At 43.1% G+C, this 12,828-nt stretch overlaps 1 protein-coding gene across 6 annotated transcripts in view; it reads right to left on the bottom strand.

Annotated features, from left to right (window-relative positions):
• Positions 1 to 12,828, bottom strand: part of CC2D2A (coiled-coil and C2 domain containing 2A) — a 138,016-nt gene that overhangs the window by 88,148 nt on the left and 37,040 nt on the right. For all 6 annotated transcript variants that reach the window (XM_032632685.1, XM_032632689.1, XM_032632690.1 and 3 more), the window contains 5 exons: positions 10,791 to 10,892; positions 9,870 to 10,046; positions 5,700 to 5,862; positions 1,764 to 1,900; positions 1,040 to 1,171 (listed from right to left, as the gene is read on the bottom strand). In XM_032632685.1, coding sequence (XP_032488576.1) covers positions 1,040 to 1,171; positions 1,764 to 1,900; positions 5,700 to 5,862; positions 9,870 to 10,046; positions 10,791 to 10,892 — 711 coding nt within the window. The remainder of the gene's footprint in view (positions 1 to 1,039; positions 1,172 to 1,763; positions 1,901 to 5,699; positions 5,863 to 9,869; positions 10,047 to 10,790; positions 10,893 to 12,828) is intronic.

The following is a 12,828-nucleotide window of genomic DNA, read 5'->3' as shown; positions in this document are numbered from 1 at the left end:
AGCTCCAGAGTGGTCAAGGGAGCTTCCCGAAGCACAACCCAGTAGGACACCCAACTGCTCAGATTCTCTGACTTGGGCCTGTGTCTTCCCTGTTCAGCATGCCTCTCTATAGCTATATAAAATGATCTTATATCCCCTTATTCTCTTTCACGCTAGCAGTGTTGAAATAATTACATGGGTTTCTGAAGGAGGTGATCCTTGCTGGACATTTCAGGAAAGCAAGAGAAATATAATTAAATTTGAAAGCAGGCAACTGTCTATTCAGCACCAGCCAGCCCTCACTGAGCTCTGTGTGAAGCACTTTGTTGTGGCCTCTCCCGCTGCGGAGCACAGGCTCCGGACGCACAGGCTCAGCGGCCATGGCTCACGGGCCCAGCCACTCTGCGGCATGTGGGATCTTCCCGGACCGGGGCACGAACTTGTGTCCTCTGCATTGGCAGGCTGACTCTCAACCACTGCACCACCAGGGAAGCCCCCTGAAGCACTTTTATGTATTGTCTTAACCATCTGCACAACAGTCCTAGGATGCAGATGCTATTATTACTCCCATTTTACAGATGGAGAAATCGCAGCACAGAGAGGGGGAGAGACAAGTTCGCCCAGTGAGTGACAGGGCCAGGACTCAAATCAGACAGCGTGGTACCAGAGCTGAGGAACATACCATAGAAAGGATTTGCGAGGATAGAAAATCTCCAGTTATATAATAAAGAGAAAACGAGGGAGAAATAATCCTGCAGTATATGTGAGATGACAGAGAGAAAAGAAAAAAAAATCAGGGTAGCTAACCTGGTTATGTGAATAAAGACACTGACCTAGCCATTCCTACCTGGGAAACTCATTCCTTGTTTAAGAAGGGATTTGGTGAGGGCAGGAGACTCACTCTTATATAATATGCCTGCTGTTTGCTTTGCATGTGTAAGATAGTGAATTATTAAAAAAAAGTCAAAAGAGAATGTTGCAAAATCATCATTCCAATCTATTCAAAAAGCAAAGCACTTTCAAGCAAATTTATGTATTAAAAATGGGGAGGGAGGTTTACCTTTTTATACAGTGTTTCAAGTTCTGCCTTAATGTCTTGCTCCTGTGTCAGCATGAGTGGTCTTGAAGGAAACGGCTTGATGGGGTTTGGCAGCGCTAGGATTCTTCCATCATCTCCGAACCATCTCCTCCCCTGGGGATCAAGCAGAGGGACAGAAAATGGTTTACAAAATAAACAGCGTTTGCAGGGAAATTCTCTGTCAACATACGTATTTCATGCACCTTCCCCTTGCCCGGTAAATATTTTAAAGTCTCTGTTTCCATTAGAAATTGAGTTTTCACTAATGGCCCCAGAATTAATTTAAGATATAGTTTTCAACCTTCTCTCCTCAAAAAACGTTTAAGGAAAAAATTAAAGGATTGTTTAGGAAAAATGTGTTTTCTATTCGTCAAAAATTTAAGAAAGGCAACTAAGGAGAAAAACAATTGAGAACATTCTATCTTTGGACAATTAAAAATTTCTGTGAATTGGGAAAAGGTTGCCAATATCGTATTTAACAGGAGCCTGACTCCAGCTTGGAGAAGATGGGATGTGAGCAGAGGAGAGGGTGTGGTGTTTGAGGGCCACTGAACATATTGAGGACAAATTAAAAAAAAAAAAATGAACCACTGTGCAGATGCTCTCAGGAGGAAATGAGTACCACGCTGCAGTGATGGCCCATAGGATAAAGAGCATCCGTGAATCCTTGCTGGGCTACAATGAGGCAGCAGGGCTGAGAGCTTACGGGCTCCTGCATCAGCAACCTGTTCTCCATGATGTTCTGGTTGGTTCTTGGCACCTCCAGTCTTGCCCCGATGTAAAGGCCTTCGTCTTCCGGATACCTGGGCTGCACATTCTCAGGAAGCTTTTTATACATAGGCACTAGACAGTTCATAAATAAATACAAGCCTCATTAGTGCCAACCTGAACGTTTCAAACCGCAATTTGGTGAATGAAAACCACCACCGGAGATTTTATTTAAGTTCTTGGAAACTGCAAATGCTCCAAACTGATTTCTGGAAGCAGGACCAAGGGAAAGATGAATGTGTTTACCCGCAGTATCGTGTTGGATATTCTACACCTAACTCGCCCGCGTGGCCTCACACACCGCGAGGACTGTGGTACCCAAATCAGAGGAGCTGCTCCTGGGTTCATCAGTGGAGTGAATTTGGACCAGATGCTTCTTTGAACTCTTTCCTTCCATACAAAAGTGATTGGAATATCTATTTCTTTGGGGTCTTGGGAGAATTAAATGAAGTAAAGTATGAGGAAGTGCATTGTAAATTAAAAAGTTCACTTGAGTCAACGTGACTTCATTTACTCCCTCACTCTTTGATCTGTTCATAGATCAGATCTTTGCTGACAGCTTCCCTGTGCCCAGTGCTCAGGAGGCTCTGTGGGGTCAGTGGGAGCGACAGGCAACAAAGGATGGAACAAGATGATTTCAGAGAATGGTAAGCACGGTGAAGAAAAGAACACCTGTGATAATAATGCAGGGCGGGAAGGGGATAGACTTGAGATGGAGCGGTGAGAAAAGGCTTTTCCATTTGCACTGCCTCCTGAAGGTTGAGAAGGAAAGAGCTGGTGATGGGACGAGCAAGTGTGTCTGCCCAAGGGAACAGCCTGTGCTGAGTGGGAAACAGAAACACCCAGAATGCAGTGGTGCCGAGGGCAGGAGCAGTGCCTGGAGATAATGTCAGCAGAGGGTAGGAGGGAGAGCCGGGAGAGCCCTGCACGTCTCAGAGGAGCTTGGGTTCTGGTCAAGGGGGTGGGGTCACTGAAGACCTTGTGCCAGGGAGTGACTGAGCAGATCCACAATTCCAAAAAGACATCTGGGCCTGCTTCTTTAGCAGAGTGGGCTAGAGGAGAAGCTGGCACATGACATGAGAAGCTGCTGACATGAAGGTCAGGATGTAATCTGGCAATGAACAACGAAAGGTGGAGACCTGTTTTTGTTTTATAATTATCTCACTCTAAAACACCCCAAATCCCTGAATCTGCTAATTTTCCAGCGTGTGGCCATTTGGACACTCTGCATCCCAAACCCATCCACAAAAAACAACTAATACCAGTGTTCCTAGGAAAACCTATCTCTGGGTCCTTAGAAAATGTGGCGCAAACTATCGTTTTACCTTTTTTTCTATCCCCCACCTCATCTATCCACAAGTCTAAACATCAGTCCACCGCTAGTCCAATGGTCTTCAAAACTTGTCATCGCAACATCCTTGGGTACTTGCTCATTATATGTATGTTTATTTATTAGGTATGCACTATGGCACAAACAAAATTAAATTAGGAAAGGATGAGATTAAAATTAAATGTAAGTAGAAGTCTTGATGTTTTCTTCCTATACCCCTGGGATGAACTCACTCTGCTTTGGAGACCATTCTCTAAACAGTAACAAGAAAACAGCAACAGTAATAGAAGTTCTTATTTTTGATCCCCTGCTAAGTGCTAGTCGCAACATAGGCACTTCACTCATATTATTTCCTCAATGCTCAAAATAAAAATAAATGCCCAGAGTCACCTTGCAGGATAGTTTCATTGTCCCCTGTCTTCAGGTGAGGCACCTGAGAATAGAGGAACATGCTCAAGGTCATACCTCAGGAAGGAAGAGCGGGGTCTCTGTGCTTGGTCGTGGGGTCGCCTCCACGGAATGGAGGCCCTGATTCCCTGCTCAGAGCAAGCGCAGTGCAACCAGGACTCCCTAAGCCTCTTCCACTGCCTCTACCGACTCCCAGTTTCTGGCCCGGTCTGAGACAGCCCCTGGGGTCTAACCTCCATCCCCAACTCAGGTGGGCTCCAGGGAGAGGCCTAACAGTGAATCCTCTGGGCAAAAACCCAAGTGACAAAGCTCCTCCTTGGCTGAGTTCGCTGCAATGCCTCTCTCCCCGAAGAAGTATCAGGATGCATGTGCACGTGGGTGGCCTCCGGAGCAGGTCACCTAGATCGGAAACCTGCCTTGCTTTACTAGCTTCATGGTCTTGGGCCAGATCCCTAACTCCTCTGAGCTTCTACTTCTTCATCTATAAAATGGGCACGACAAAAAGTCACTTCTCCAGCCCTGGTGGGTGGGTGAGGCACGTTTGTTGATACACATCAAGCATTTGGAAAAGTACCAGGTGGAATCAACGCACAGAATGCATTCACTATTGTTATTACTATTATTATTATTGTAAAGTTAAAATCCTTGGGTACTTTTGCCAGCTACCTACTAGAAAAAGAAACTTGGAATGTCCAGCAAATTATGATACTTTGAACGTAGTTGATTCAAAATGACCTCTCAAAAAGAAACAATAATTTGCTTTTGGCTCAGTATTTAATTGGAACTTAAATAGAACGGGAAAAATGAAAAGAAATCCAACTTCCAAGTAAGATAAGCTCAGGCCTCCTTTGCAGCCTGAGGGGTGCGCTCCTGCAGGACTCACTGGAACTGGGGGGATCCCTCAGGAACTCTCAGGAGGAAGGGAAATTCCAGGGGGAAAAAAGAGCAAAGGGAGACCCAGGAAAGAGAGGGAGAAAGGAGATGTACCTGGGAACCAGTCAGATGGTCCCGGCTTCAGTAGCCTGGCCATTTCCCCATGGAGGAGGAAGCTCGGCCAGCCAGCTTCCTGGCACACAGCTCTTCAAACCCCTGGAATCTCTGGAGTGGTAATTGTCTCCTGTATGCTAATGAGATGACAGGTGGCTGGGGCTCCTGTCAGGATGGGTGCTGGTGGCCAGGGGAACCAAGCATGTGAGGAGAGGGCTGGGGCTTTCAGCATCTGCCTCCCTCTATCCCTACCTCCGGGACAGGAGAGGGTCTAGAGAGAGAATCCATCACCAGTGGCCATGATGTAATCAATCATGCCTACATAATTGAAGCCTCCGGAACAATCCTCACTGAAGGGGTTTAGAGAGCTTCCTGGTTGGTGAACGCGTGGAGGTGCTGGGAGGTTGTGTGCCTGGAGAGGGCATGGAAGCTTTCCCTCGTACCTCGCCCTATGCATCTCTTCATCTGCATCCTCTATCATTTTCTTTAGTGTATAATAGACCAGTAAATATAAGTAAGTGTTTCCTTGAGTTCTACGTGCTCTTGTAGCAAATTATTCAACCTGAAGATGGTGTCATGGAACCATCTCATTGTAGTAGAGTCAAATAGAGCTGTGGGTAACCTGGTGACCCAATACCTAGGGTTGGCATGGGAGGTAGGGGGAAGTCTTGTGGGACTGAGCCCTAAATCTGTGGGTTCTGTGCTAACCCCAGGTAGACGCTGTCAGAATTCAGTTGTAGGACACCTAGCTGGTGTTGGAGAATTGGTTGCTGTGGGAAGAAACCCACACATCTGGTCACAGAAGTGTTCTAGAAGTGTTGAGTGTAAGTAGAGGATGAAACTGAGTTTTTCCTTTTCACAGCCTGAATCTCAGTCTCCCACACTCTCAGCCCCAGAACTGGTCATGGATTTGGTGGACGGGTTCCCATAGCATCCTGGTATTTCTTCTGCTAGTCTATGCATAAGTGTTGTTGAATGGATATTTTCCCATGTTCTATATTTTTTTGTCTGAACATATTTCTTGATTATGAAATTAGATTAGAAATTGGGATCAGTTGTGGAAATAGGCATCCTTATACACAGGCCACATTTCATTTGAAGGAAAACGAAGATGCCTAAGTTGAGCAGGAGGATAAAGAGAGCAAGTACCTGTCAATGTGCTGGGTATGAACAGGAGTTCTTTTTCCATCTGCAGACGAATGTGGACACTTTCATAATCCGCAGGTCTGACGGCCACAAAATCTTCAGCCGCATGATCTAAGCCCAGTAGGAGATGCTCAGCATCCCCGCCATCGAGCAGCTCTTCCTCGTCCTGCATTTCATTAAAAAACAGCAAGAGGGCTTCCTTGGTGGCACAGTGGTTGATAGTCCACCTGCCGATGCAGGGGACATGGGTTCATGCCCTGGTCCGGGAAGATCCCACATGCCACGGAGCGGCTGGGCCCGTGAGCCATGGACGCTGAGCCTGCGCGCCTGGAGTGTGTGCTCCGCAATGGGAGAGGCCACAACAGTGAGAGGCCCGCGGACCGCAAAAAAAAAAAAAACAAAAAAAAAAACAGCAAGAAACAATCAGGCAAAAATAATCAGTGATATTAAATGCAACAAACAACTTATCCTACAATAAAGTTACCTTTTCCTTTTATCTTTTCCTAAACAAAAGCATAAAACTATATGGCCTTTCCTATTTTATAAGCTTTGGTTTTTTCACTATTCCACATACTTGGAAAAATCAGAATGCACTGAGGTCAGAAGAGATGTGCAAAGCAAAGCAAGTGAAATCTCAATGACTGTGGCCTTCTTTGAGGGTGCCTGTACTTCCACAGTTACTCAAAGAACTTGGGTTCATGAGTTATGCAGCTTTTTAACCTTCCATCTAGCACTGACCCCAGGGCCAATGCACCAAGCATGGGTCCACACACTCTGCTTAGACTGCCTGGGCTTGAATCCCAGCTTCACCCCATGCTGCCTGGGTGACTGTGGGGAACTTACCTCCCCTTCTGATCCTCAGTTTTCTCAGTTGTAAGACTGGGGTATTAATAGATTTTACCTCTTAGGGTTTTGTGAGAAGAAAATTAAATAATGCATGTAAAAATTCTAAGCACAGGACCTGTAATTACAAATTGTCAGCTGAAGCATGTTAATTTAGTTTGAATATTTTCCAAACTTTTTTTCCTTTTCTTTTTCCTCCTCCTCCTTCTTCTCCTTTTCCCTCTTTTTTCCCCTCCTTCTTTTCTTTTTCCTTCTTGTTCTTGTTTTTAAAGTTTAAACCTGACATCCATTTATGAGGAACACCTTTTAAAATCCTGTGGAGAGGGAATTCCCTAGTGGTCCAGTGGGTAGGACTCTGCGCTTCCACTGCAGGTGGCATGGGTTTGATTCGATCCCTGGTCAGGGAACTGAATCTGCAAAAAAATCCTGTGGACGCTGCCAGGTAGCTGAAGACAATGGCAGTAGCCTAGCTTCCTGCCTCCTAATATTTCCTCCACAAATATGCAAAACGAAAATAAGGGTAAAGTAAATCGACACGGTAACCAAGCTCTCAGCATAAATTGAAGACAGAGAATGCCAAAAACTTCAACAAAGTGAAAAGAGAAATATCCGGTAATAATAGTATGTGGTCTTTCTTGCTCGTGCCCCATCTCTGCTTTGGGCAAATACAGGCTGAGAAAACTGCAGAGAAGAAAGGAGAGAGAAGCAAGTGATGGGGCCTGCAGATGGTCCAAAACCTCCACCAGAAAGACTAAACCCACTCTGAGTATGAAAATGCTAAAAAAGTGTTTGGGCAGACCAGAGCCTGGACTGCAGGCTACAGGGGAGGAGCTTCAAAGTATGCATGATTCAAAAGGGTAGTTTTAGAAACAGAAATTCCATGGAGAAAAAAATGCAAAAGGAAGGAGAAGTGGCTTTTGGAGAGAGGTGTCCTGATTTAAGAAGCCCACAGATTTGTTCACAGTCCTGCCTTCCAAAAATGGAGTCTGGGGCTTCCCTGGTGGCGCAGTGGTTGAGAGTCCGCCTGCCGATGCAGGGGACACGGGTTCGTGCCCCGGTCCGGGAAGATCCCACATGCCGCGGAGCAGCTGGGCCCGTGAGCCATGGCCGCTGAGCCTGCGTGTCCAGAGCCTGTGCTCCGCAACGGGAGAGGCCACAACAGTGAGAGGCCTGCGTACCGCAAAAAAAAAAAGTGGAGTCTGATACTCCTCCCTTTCTATGTGGACCGTACTTAGTGACTTGCTTCTATGAGTAGAATATGAGTTCGGTTATGTAGAGTCTGATACTAGGTCATAAAAGGCATCCTGGCTTCCTCCTTGCTTCCTCTCGGATCACTTGCTTTGGGAAACCAGCTGTCATGTCATGAGGACACTCAGGCAGCTTTACAGGAAGGTCTGAACTGACGCCTCCCGCCAACAACCAGCACTTGCTGGGCAGATGGGTGAGCCACCTTGGAAGCAAACCCTCCCAACTCTGTCAAGCCTTCAGAAGAGTGCAGCCTTGGCCACCTTGTCTGCAACCTCATGACACATCCTGAGCCAGAACTAGCTGAATATAGATTTGTAAAACAATTATTATAGAGCATGCTGAAGTATTCCCAAGCTTTCATAGACCTAGGTAAGAAATTCCATTTCTGGGAGTAATTTTTCAAGGGAGATGACTAAAAGCTAAGCACAGACATAGGCCAAATGTGCAAATTCTGAAACATTCCGGTGTGTTTTCCTTTTTGTTTTTTAATGTGGTAAAATATAAGTAACATAAAATTTATCATATTAACCACATTTAAATGTACAGTTCTGTGGCATTAAATATATTTACATTGTCGTACAACCAACGTTACCATCCATCTCCAGAACTTTTTCATCTTCCCCAACTGAAACTCTGTCCCCATTAAACAATATCTCCCCGTTTCCCCCTCCTCCAGTCCCTGGCAACCACCAATGTACTGTCTTTCTCCATGAACTTGACAACTCTAGGTACCTCATGAAAGTGGGATCACACAATATTTGTCCTTTTGTAACCGGCTTATTTCACTTAGCATAATGTCTTCAAGGTTCATCCATGTTTAGCATATGTCAGAATTTCCTTCCTTTCTGGCTATTATAAATAATGCTTCTATCAACACGAGTGTACAAATATCTGTTTGAGTGTCCGCTTTCAGTTCTTTTGGGTATTGCTGGATTGTATGGTAGTTAGTTCTATGTTTCAATTTCTGAGGAACCTCAGAAATAGGCTTTTTCCACAGCAGCTGTACCACGTTGCATCACCATCAGCAATGCACAAGTTTCTCCACATACTTGCCAGCACTTTTCCTTCCTTACTGCCTCCCTCCTTCCCTCCCTTCCTTCCTTTATCTACCTATCTATCTATCTATCTTATAATAGTCACTTTAATCTGTGTAAAGTGGTATCTTATTGTGCTTTTGATTTGCGTTTCCCTAATGATTAGTGCTGTTAAGCATCTTTTCTTGTACTTATTGGCCCTTTGTATATCTTCCTTGGAGACATGGCTGTTCAAGTTCTCTGCCCTTTTTTTTTTTTTTTGTGGTACGCGGGCCTCTCACTGCTGTGGCCTCCCCTGTTGCGGAGCACAGGCTCCGGACGCGCAGGCTCAGCGGCCATGGCTCACGGGCCCAGCAGCTCCGCGGCATGTGGGATCCTCCCAGACCGGGGCACGAACCCGTGTCCCCTGCATCGGCAGGCGGACTCTCAACCACTGTGCCACCAGGGAAGCCCCTGCCCATTTTTAATAGCATGTTTTCTTTGATTTCACACATCCCACCCACAATTACAGAATCTGAGTTGTAACTTGGTTGTGGTATGGGGCACAAAAACCTGCTCACCTGTAAGGTTGTGGGGGGAGAGAGAGAGAGAGGTTTCATTTGCCTTGGAGAGGTAAACATTTTGTATATGAAATGAATACTAATCCTTGTGTGGAGTCTAGCAAGAAAAATCTGTAAACGATGTTGCTACACTTTTTTTTTTCCCACAAGAGAAAGATGGACAGATTTAATTAAGGTACTTAGTCCCAAGATTATGGGGTAAAATCAAGGGCTAAGAAAGCAATGTGAATCTGGTATTCTTACTGCTTTCATTTAGGACATGGATGAGTTGTTCTGTGTGGTGGTGGTGAGTTTGTTCCCAGCCACTTTTTTCCTGGCTGGGATATCATCACAATCATTGTCACCATCATCGTCACCATCACCATCATCACGATCATCATCCCCATCATCACCATCATCACCAATACCATCATCACCATCATCACCAATAGCATCACCACCATCATCATCATCATTCCTTTCCTCATTACCATCCTAATACTAAATACCATTTTGTTTACTCCTTCTTGCACAGGTGGCTCTTCTTCCTCTTCTTCCTCCTCCTCTTGGTTAGTTCCATGTCTACTTTTTGCCTTTGGTTTTTCCTCTGATTCCTCTGGTTCGGGATCAAAGTTGAAAGTAAAAAAGTTATAAGCTTCCTCAGCAGAAGGGAAGCCAGGCGGAACCTACAGAGAAGCAGCAAGCAATAGAATTTGGGATTATCTAAACTGAGATAAGCTCTGCACGGTTCACTGACAGCTGGCTGGATGCTAAGAGCATCAGGCACATTCTAGGCCTCTTAAGCATATTACCTTTGTTGAAGGTGGTGAACTTTAACAGATGCAACAGGCCTCCTTAGTTAAGTAACTTTAATGAGTTACTTTTTATTATAAATCAGCAATTATTTACCTTTCTACAAGCACATAAATACATTATTTATATCAGTAAATGCTTTAGAAAAGATGATTAAAATGCAAAAAAGTGGATTCAATTGTTTTATAGGCCAATGCTGAGATACTTTTAATTTTGATCAATACAGTGTTTGTTAAACTATTTTTTATAAAAAAAGATCATTTTGGGGAGTTTGTTTTAATTCTTCTTGAGTTAGTATCCCCTTTTTTCCCCATAGTAAAAGCTGGTGCAACTTCATGGCCGAACAAATAGTCTTATCATGAACATTTCCTGCCCTTCCATGCATTTCCCTTCCCCAAAGTAGGCAGTATTCTAATCTCTCCACATGATTCTAGGATTTCAAAAGTAGGAATCATTTCTCATACTTTTTCTCGCATACTCCATGCAATAGGAGTCAGCTTGTGTGTATAGTCATTTCTCATTGAATATTTTTGAAAAACAAACAAATCAACAAAATACATGATTTAAAGAATGCATGATTTAAAACAAACATGATTTAAAAAGACAGGATTTCTCACCGGGGGTTTAGACTTGATTTTTCGCGCAGAATCATGGAATTTTACTCTTGAAAAACCTTGGGAGTCATCTTCTTCTTGAGTCCTTTGTACCTCTCTACCTGGCTATACGAGTAGAAAAAAATGATAGAGACACCATTTAAATCAAGAAACTAAGGATGTTTTAAAACAAGCATTAACCTTCAAAAGTCTTATCTTTTGACCATTGATGCATCTCACCATTTCTAAGGAATGAAATGTTTACACATTTCAAATATATTTGAATGTTAACGTGGCTGAATGTTTTCTTACTCAGCTCTGTCACTCTCAAGACTAAACCAATATAAAATTTTGTAGTCAATAAACCTGAAAATGAAAAGTGTTATTTCATCCTATAGATCAATAGATTATCCAGCTCACAGAGCATCATTTCCAAACAGTCTATGAAGAAAAGTATTAATGATTATAAATAAGTCCAAGTGGGCAAGGGCTGCCCCAGGCCCCGGCCTTTCAGTTTTGTGTAAATCTCAGAATGGCTGACTGGGTCTCCTCAGGCATTTATCCAGAGATACCTCTGTGATGAAAGCTAGAAATACTTGGAACAGCTAAGATAAGGTGCCATAAAATTTCACCTAAATGCAGCTAGATGTCCGTCAATGGCCAGAATAAAAATGAGGACATCAGTTGGGTATAATCTATCATACTAGCAAGAGAATACATACACTTCCAATTTATGTAAAATTCTACGCTTTTCCTCCATCTTCTCATTTTGCAGTATAAGGTTAAGTAGTTATGTACCAGTACTCAATTACGTAGAAGTTGAAGGCATGCTAATGAATACATTTCACAGTGCAGTGCCAAGAGTTATTATTTGTCTTGGTAAATTCCAGAATTTTAAATGGTGCTTTTGAAGATGAGGAAAGAAGCAGATGGGTATTACTTAGTGTAAGGAGAAACAACTGAAAAAAATTAGCATAGACTAAAGATCAGGTTCCAGTGCTGGATCAGGAAGACTTTCTAAGGATCTTCCAAGTTTAGTCTTCTCATATAACAGGGCTAAAGCTTTCTCGTTCACTGCTGAGAATGCCATTCTGCTCCTGCCTGCCTCAGAATCCCCCACCTCCGATAGCCCATGAGGGAGACTGATACGTTTGACAGTATGAAAACAAGCCAAGGGGTCAACCAATAAGAGAGAAGAGAAGCTTGACTCTGTGTGTAGGCAAGCCTTGGGTTTTAGAGAACTGTAAAGATGATGATACTAAAACACAAGACCAAGCAGAAACACTAGCCGTTTAGGAAGAAAAAGATAAGTAGGTTAAATTCCATGTGGCAAATATGTGTATGTGGAGATTAGTATTTTATTCTTTTTGTTTCTTCCCATCCCTTTCTATACTTGCTTGGCATAGAGGCTATTAAGTTCCAAAAATACAATTTCATTGGTGTCTTTCATTGTAATATTGACAGTTTTATTATGATATTTATGGACTTGGTCAAAAAGCTTGTAATTTAATTTTTATTAAAATCTAAAAATATTTAAAAGTAAATTATACTAGCATATTAAAAGCTATTACATATATTTAAAAGGATTGAGTGTGCAGAATTAAATTTTAAAGAACTATTATCTATAATATCTTTATATAAGCTTAGAGTAACAATGACATTTAATTTCAACTTGAATGCCTATCATGATATGTGCACGTGTCCAGCCAGGAATTCCTGCTCACCCTTGAATTTGTTGTATCCTCCAAGAAGGCTCTATGGCCCTCTTCTAGCTTGAACTAGGCAATATCAAGTCTCATTAGTTTTACCATACCATAATTACAAAATATACTGGTTCTAGCCCTGATCTCTCTTCTAAACTGCTAATCAATGTTTTTAATTCCTTAAAAGACATCCTAGTCTGGATTATCTTGCAGATACCTCAGATTTTTATACATTCTTGATATCAGTCATGATATTAATCAAGATATATGATTTCCAAATAATTTCTCCCATTCTGTGTGTTGTCTTTTCACTTTCTTGATGGTTTCTTTGAAGCTCAGAAATGTTTAATTTTGATGAA

Source organism: Phocoena sinus, chromosome 5, assembly GCF_008692025.1.
Source record: "Phocoena sinus isolate mPhoSin1 chromosome 5, mPhoSin1.pri, whole genome shotgun sequence".
NCBI classification, from domain to species: Eukaryota; Metazoa; Chordata; class Mammalia; order Artiodactyla; family Phocoenidae; genus Phocoena; species Phocoena sinus.
This window is presented reverse-complemented; position numbering and strand designations above follow the sequence as displayed.